This window comes from Zootermopsis nevadensis, unplaced genomic scaffold (genome assembly GCF_977971745.1).
Source record: "Zootermopsis nevadensis isolate Lab colony 2312 unplaced genomic scaffold, Znev_1.0 Znev_ptg000010l, whole genome shotgun sequence".
NCBI lineage: Eukaryota > Metazoa > Arthropoda > Insecta > Blattodea > Termopsidae > Zootermopsis > Zootermopsis nevadensis.
In genome coordinates this window covers 1,758,243-1,764,924 of record NW_028259142.1, presented here as the reverse complement: position 1 = coordinate 1,764,924, position 6,682 = coordinate 1,758,243, and the positions used below count along the sequence as shown (strand labels likewise).

The window sequence follows — 6,682 nt, the reverse complement described above, 5'->3', positions numbered from 1 at the left end:
CAGATTTACTGACTGTTGGAGCAGGTGGTACATATAGTTACCACTGGACTTTTAAAAGGATAGTCGTATGGTATTATTCGTACATGCTCCATGTGCTGTTTGATTTCTTACGGTGGTTTACGTCAAAATAAATCAAGGCAGAGTGCAGCAAATCAGATTGCCACTTTGAAAAATTCATTTCAATTTTTTCAGCGCACTTATCCAATCAAGCATGACGGACAATGGCTGTTATATTAGGAGCACATGTTCGTCAGATCCATCAAATACCTCAGGGATGTTGAACGACAATGAAAAAAAATCTGACACACATGTCAAAGGGTCAGAGTCGAGCCTCCATTTTAAGACACTGACGTCTTCTGCGACAGCTACGCTAGAAGTCACGTAAAAATAAAAGTCATTTAGCAGGAAGAAATGTAATTTATTTTTTTCTAATTTACATTACAATTCCAGGAGAATACGCACATAAAAAATACATCAAAAAGCATTACTAATAATGAAGTGGGCATGTGACTACTTGGAGGACACATGAAGTGCATACAGTAATTTTGGTGGGGAAACCCCTTGGTACAATTTCACTTGCAAGGCCGCGGATATGGAAGGATAAAATTAATAGACTTAAAAGGAGAGTTTGCTTGGAGTACTGAAGGTGAACAGAAATGTTTCCAGGTTATAGCGAATGGTAGGGTTTGGTATTCATGACGAACCTTCGTACCAAAGAGCGATGTCTCTGTCTGCACTGCCGACTCATCCACCAAAATGAAGCTGTCCATTGACAAGAGCAGAATCTGGAGCGTTGACCTAGTAGGGGTCGGCATAAGGGTATTCTGGATGTTCATTAAGCCTGGGGAGAAGAAACGCAACTACAATCCACAGAAAAATCTTGGAAATCATCATTATCATCATAAAATCACTACAATGTACGATGATAGTTGTGAGGGACCGGAGGAAAAGTAGTTACGGTCTACTTTAAAGTAATATACCAGAAATGGCTTGAAGGACAAACTAAAATTGCGATCAAAACTCGCCTTAGAGGGAAGCGCGACGACGAACAGGCACTTTATTCATCTCCTGAAACTCACCTTTTATATGTGTCCATCAGAAATCTGCGTCCGGCGAATCGTTTGTCCAGCGAATCCAATTTTTCCACCTCCTCTTTTGTCAACTCAAAGTCGAAGACCTGAAGCAGAAATGTCGTTCTTCATTACGAACGCTGCATTTTCTTATGAAATGTTTTGAAAAACGGCTTAAAACATTTTCAGCTATAATAAACACGTACACGTTACATAATTTTAAGATAGTAAAGGAAAATGTCGAGCAACAAGAAAGACATTCGGAGCGTCATAATTCAAACATCTGGAAATAATGCTTAAGAGTCCACATGGCGTTACAATCCAGAAGACAAACATCTTCGCTCCAGCAAGAACCTCAGATCTCGTGTATGAATAAATCTGCTTTCCTTCCACCACGAACGGCTCTTGCATGAATCACTAATAAACGCCCATACCAGAAATTACTTTTGTACAGCCGACTAAATTCCTAACTGGGACGACCCGTTCTTCGAGCGCCTGAGCATCTGCGGGGTCCCAACTTTTGCGTTGGCTCGATCTGCAGACATTTTGGTAGGACTCCTTGGACGAGGGATCGGCCCCGTCACAAGGCCTCTACCTGTACACAGGACAACGCGGACAAACATCCGTGGCTTGAGTGAGATTCGAACCCACGGTCCCAGCGACCGAGCGGCACAAGGCCCGCGCCTCAGACCGCGCGGCCACTGCGGACGCCACTAAATTCCTAAACTTGACTCGAACCATAACGCTTCCCAATTAAACTGCTAGTTAGCCTACAAATTTCCATCACTACCTCGAAGTTCTCCTTTATTCGACGAGGATTAGTGCTCTTGGGTATTACTACTATGTCCCTCTGCATGCAGTGGCGTAAAAGCACTTGCACTGGAGTCTTGTTATGACGCTTGGCTATTTCCACCACTACAGGATCCTTCAGAAGATCAAACTTTGCGCTGAAACATACAATTTGGCACATGAGATCATTTTTGTAAACACGGCAGACTAAAAACAGTGAAATCTTCCTGTAACTTTTTAATTCCTTACGCGGAATGGACCGGAAGCTCTGATAACGTAAGAGTAAATGTCAAAAACGAGACAAAGTAAATTCCACTTTGAATTCTATGTTTACTATTGGAAGCCACCGTAGTAGCAGGAACGACGGTCGGAGGGAAGATCGGGGTTCGTGCGGACGAAGAATTCCGAAGGCTGGGGAGGAGACAGCGCCGTGTCCGAGGACGCGGCCGTCTGTTTACCTTTCTGGTAATTCTTGCCCCCTTTGTTTGGCGACAGCGGCCAGTCCAGGAGACCCAATGGGTGCGTAAGCACACACGGTGATGTCCAGGGCCCGGCAGAATGCCACCAACTCCCTCTGCTGGAAGTATACATTAAGCTCTATTTGCAGGTTTGCTGGTTTGATTCTAGCTGCCTTCACGATGCGAGCGATCTGACTCGAGTTGAAGTTGGAGAGACCAATAGAGCGAGCTCTTCCAGCGTCCACTTGTGCCTCCATGGCCTACATGTCAATATGAAATTAAAGAAAATTAAATAATCATACATGAGCCAGGACAGCTTAAGTCAGCACACTGTCTTACTTGACTAGTCAATTGGGGTTCGATCCTTGACGGGGACAAAGAATTTTCTTTCTAGCCTCTGCATACAGACCAGATCTGGGGCTCACCCAGCCTCCTATTCCATTCACCTTCTACAGCAGCATAAACCTTAATTCAAAATTGCAGGCTAAATTCAATTGGTTGAGAATCTACGCTAGACGAATGGAGATAATCCGACCCGACATAAATGAAACTTCTGGAACAAAGAGGGCATCTGGAAAACAGCATTAATGATTTTTAAATAAACACTAAGAGATTAACATTACAGGTTTGAACAGAAGTGTAAAACCAGTGGAACGTTTGTATGAACACGGCAACGAACCTTTCGGTTCCATAAAAGACACGGAATTTCTTGTACGGGATCTGCGTTTCTCAAGGGAAATAATTTTCTTGGTGATCATCTGGCTTGCGATGCAAAGTGGACTTGTAGGTGGATACCCCTGTTTCAGAGGAACAGGGCTAAAGATGGAGGCAGGATGTTCCTCCAAAACATTTGTACCCACCTAAAAGTCATCACAACCCAGACGATCGCCATGAACCGAGAATTTCTTGGATAGGTGAGACTATTAGCTGTCCAAGGTGGCTCTGCTGCATCTAGTTAGTTACGTTACCTTCCACAAACTGATAAGGTCTGTTGAGCTGTCAATAATCATCGCACCAGTCTCATCCTTCGGCCATAAATCATCTCCTTTTTCTTCAAACCCGATAGGGAGGTGAATCAAATATAAATCCACATACTCAAGCTGCAGAGACGCCAGTGACCTTTTTATGTACTTCTCAACAGATTCTGCGCGATTTCCAACTGGTGGAAGCTGGAAAAAAAAAAAAAAAACCTTGCCATCAAAACTTACATACTATTACAGCGAATACACGGTAAGGACAAGAACATATATAACCAGGCCGTGAACAAACGCAGCAAGTCCATTTGTCGTAAAGATTAAAGTTTTTGGTGTGGTTCGAGTGAAATGCAATATTTCTGACTGCGCAGATACAAAAAAAAAAAAGTTTTATTTTTTTATTATAGAGATAAATAGGCTGATAAATTATTACAAATGTTACACGTGTATTTTTCTGTATCATCTACCTTTGTGACAATGAAGATGTCCTCTCTCTTAAGTTTGCCAGAGTCAAACCACTTCTTGAGAGTTTCTCCGATAGCAGCTTCATTCTGGTACATATAGGCTGTGTCGATGTGTCTGTACCCACGTTCCAAGGCAGCATCCAGAGCAGCGTTAACTTCTTCAGGTGGTGACTGGAAGTCAAAATCAAATTGAGGGAGAAAAAGTGGAGGTGCATATGTATGGAAAAGAAAAGAACAAAAACATTGCTGTCTTCTGGGTTGTAACGCCTCTATCATCATGGTGATGACTCATCACCTTGATAATGGAGGCAGCAAGGACCTCTGAAACGTTCGTAAACTCCTACAGACAGGAGACAGCCATATTTGGATTCACAACAGCGAAAATCTCAAATCAAAACCAAAATTTTGTCTAAGTTTGTCTGAACGTATTTTTCTTTTTGATTTTAGTTTTGAGTGTTACAAGCCTTTTCAAGCAAGTTAAATTACGTTTATAAATCAGTTCTGGTGGAAGAAATCAGAACTTATTTGTGTAGCATGACATAGCAAAGTACTTACCATCTTTGCTGTTTCTGCCCAACTTACACAATACAGATAAGATAACATACAAACACAGATTTTTATAATTCAGAAGTAATTAATGTTCCACTGTGTTACACATTTCATAATGATTGATAACTGATATATAGGTTATGTAATGACATTACATCAGCTTGGGGGGGGGGGGAAATTAACGTCAACTGAGATGCGTGGATGATTACATACAAGAAAATGGGGAAAGTACCCAAGGCCTACTTCAAAGTACTGCACCAGCACTTTCATGAAACTAGTGAGTAAATGTAGCCCCACTCCCCACAAAAATGAATTTTTTAACAGTGCAGACGTAAAGGGCACTGAATCTATTGTATTTAGCCACAGTTACTATGAACTGAAAGGCAACCATGAATTTTCAAGTAGATGAACCAATCTCTCATGTTACGAGCAGAATGTCTGAATATTAATAACAAAATTCAAAGTTCCTTTGTGAGAAAGTTTCTTACATTCTTGGGTACTGAACTAATGCCACTGCATTTAGGGCAGACTACAAACAATGATTTCAAATCCAAAGCCTTCTAAGTGTGTACAGAAGCAAAATCAAATCCATGTCTTTATGGAGTTATTGCTTGCTTCTGACAACAGAACAGACCCTGTTAAGTTTTATAAGTTTCTAATAAACTCAGAGCATTTAAATGGCATTAATGTCACAATTCCTTACATTACAGATTACAGTAACTCACCTGCCATGTACCCAGCCCTACAATGGGCATTTTCTGTCCATTGTAAAATGTTACACTGCTCAGCTGTTTGGGCATTCTGACAGCAGTTCTGATAGAAGCACAGGTTCAAGACTGCAGGCTGCGACCTTCTAGCAGCATTTGTATATGAAACACACTCCCTTACATTACCAAGCACATTTGTTATCACTGTCTGATAACAGTGAAAGATGGGATTATCTAACACTTGACATTTTGTTCTATTTTAATAAAGGCAAACAGATTAACCATCAAGCAACCATAAGAGCAGCCAGAATATAGCACACAGGAACAGAACATAACCTATCCAAATCTACAACTTTTCTGTTAGGGAAGCCTCGACATTTTAAAACTGGGCTGTTTACATCAACTAAGGAGACATATCTGTACAGACTCACTTTTCAGTAATAAAATGGAAATCTGTTTTACCCACTAATCATACATATTCTTATTTAAATATGATTAATACCTACTAATCTACATTATATTACAAAGGACTTTTCTGCACTTTTATACACTTCCATCACGCAATATTTTACTAATATGCATGATAAACAGTAATAATGAAAGCCTTATTTCACACCCCTACTAATCTACTGATGCTAAATCTCTGCATACACTGTTATATATTAAAGATAACTAAAATTAGATACACAATATTCTTCAAGAATTTAAATTAATTTGTATAATTTCAACAATAGCAGTAGCACTAGCAAAACAACCAGGAGAACGCATCTAGAGGCCAAAACCTTGGATGAGAAATGTTGCTAGAGGCAAGAATATTGTTAACATGTGAGACTGACAGTGGAAATCAACTTAAAAGTGTGTCAGGACACTGTTTATTTAAACAATAACATTCAACTGTGTACCATGATGCAAATTACTTACAGAAGAACAAACAATTTTAAATTCTTGTAACTCACAAAGGAACTTTCACTGTACCAAATTCAAGGTCAACTGCCTTCTTTCTTCCCAGCTCTTGTAAACATGCTTTGTAATCATGACTCTTTGGTTAGGGTGGGGTTTGGAAAGGTGGAGGGGGGATTTACTCTGAGACTAGAAAAGTGCCAAGTCAGAGATGACAGATAATAAAACACTTTAAAATGTGACAAAGTCCAGCTGCTTAAAAACATGTAAATGATACTCATGATGAAAATTAACATCAGATTAATTGAGGAACAAGCTACCACCATTCAGTTCAGAATTTTTTCTCTTCTCTCAATAAAACTAAGCTTTACAAATTTTTAAATAATTCTATTCACTACTTTACATGGGAGCAAAATTTCATTTCTTTTTCAGAGATGGAGCAAAGAAAATTACATAAACCTAAAAGAGCAGAAGGAACAAGATACTTGAGAAAATTACATAACAAGGAGTTTCATAACTTTTACCCTTCAGAAAATATACCACTTTCATTATATCACTTTTGTGAAAAATTGGTCTATCACCCTTAAAAAAAAATTAATGTTTGAATTTAATAAATTATAGATTTTAGTAGCTTATGAGTAACTGACATATATTCAGTCTCAAAAGGTGGACAGTTTGATTATGAAAATATAAAGGATCTACTGATATCAGTATATACATTACAAACCTTTAAAATTCAATGTGCTCCTATACTTAATTACACGAAAATGT

At 39.4% G+C, this 6,682-nt stretch overlaps 1 protein-coding gene across 2 annotated transcripts; it reads right to left on the bottom strand.

Moving 5' to 3' along the window:
• Positions 1 to 397: 397 nt before the first annotated feature.
• LOC110836780 (1,5-anhydro-D-fructose reductase) lies at positions 398 to 6,088 on the bottom strand. 2 transcript variants are annotated; one of them, XM_022078353.2, is made up of 8 exons: positions 5,933 to 6,088; positions 5,030 to 5,157; positions 3,759 to 3,926; positions 3,286 to 3,486; positions 2,318 to 2,577; positions 1,861 to 2,017; positions 1,080 to 1,177; positions 398 to 841 (listed from the first exon to the last, which is right to left on the bottom strand). In XM_022078353.2, exons 2-8 carry the CDS (start codon positions 5,102 to 5,104, stop codon positions 799 to 801), a joined length of 1,002 nt encoding a protein of 333 aa, XP_021934045.2. In that variant the 5' UTR covers positions 5,105 to 5,157; positions 5,933 to 6,088; the 3' UTR covers positions 398 to 798. The 2 variants fall into 2 exon arrangements, with proteins under 2 accessions (XP_021934045.2, XP_021934046.2); XM_022078354.2 differs by having other exon boundaries at positions 5,030 to 5,154; positions 5,933 to 6,077.
• Positions 6,089 to 6,682: the final 594 nt, after the last annotated feature.

Coding starts and splice junctions, on each gene's coding strand:
- LOC110836780 (XM_022078353.2), bottom strand. CDS start 5,104: ATGCCCAAACAGCTGAGCAGTGTAACATTTTACAATGGACAGAAAATG. Junction 3,487..3,758: donor ACATCTTCATTGTCACAAAG/GTAGATGATACA, acceptor TTTTTTTTCCAG/CTTCCACCAGTTGGAAATCG. Junction 842..1,079: donor CTGATGGACACATATAAAAG/GTGAGTTTCAGG, acceptor TCTTCTCCCCAG/GCTTAATGAACATCCAGAAT.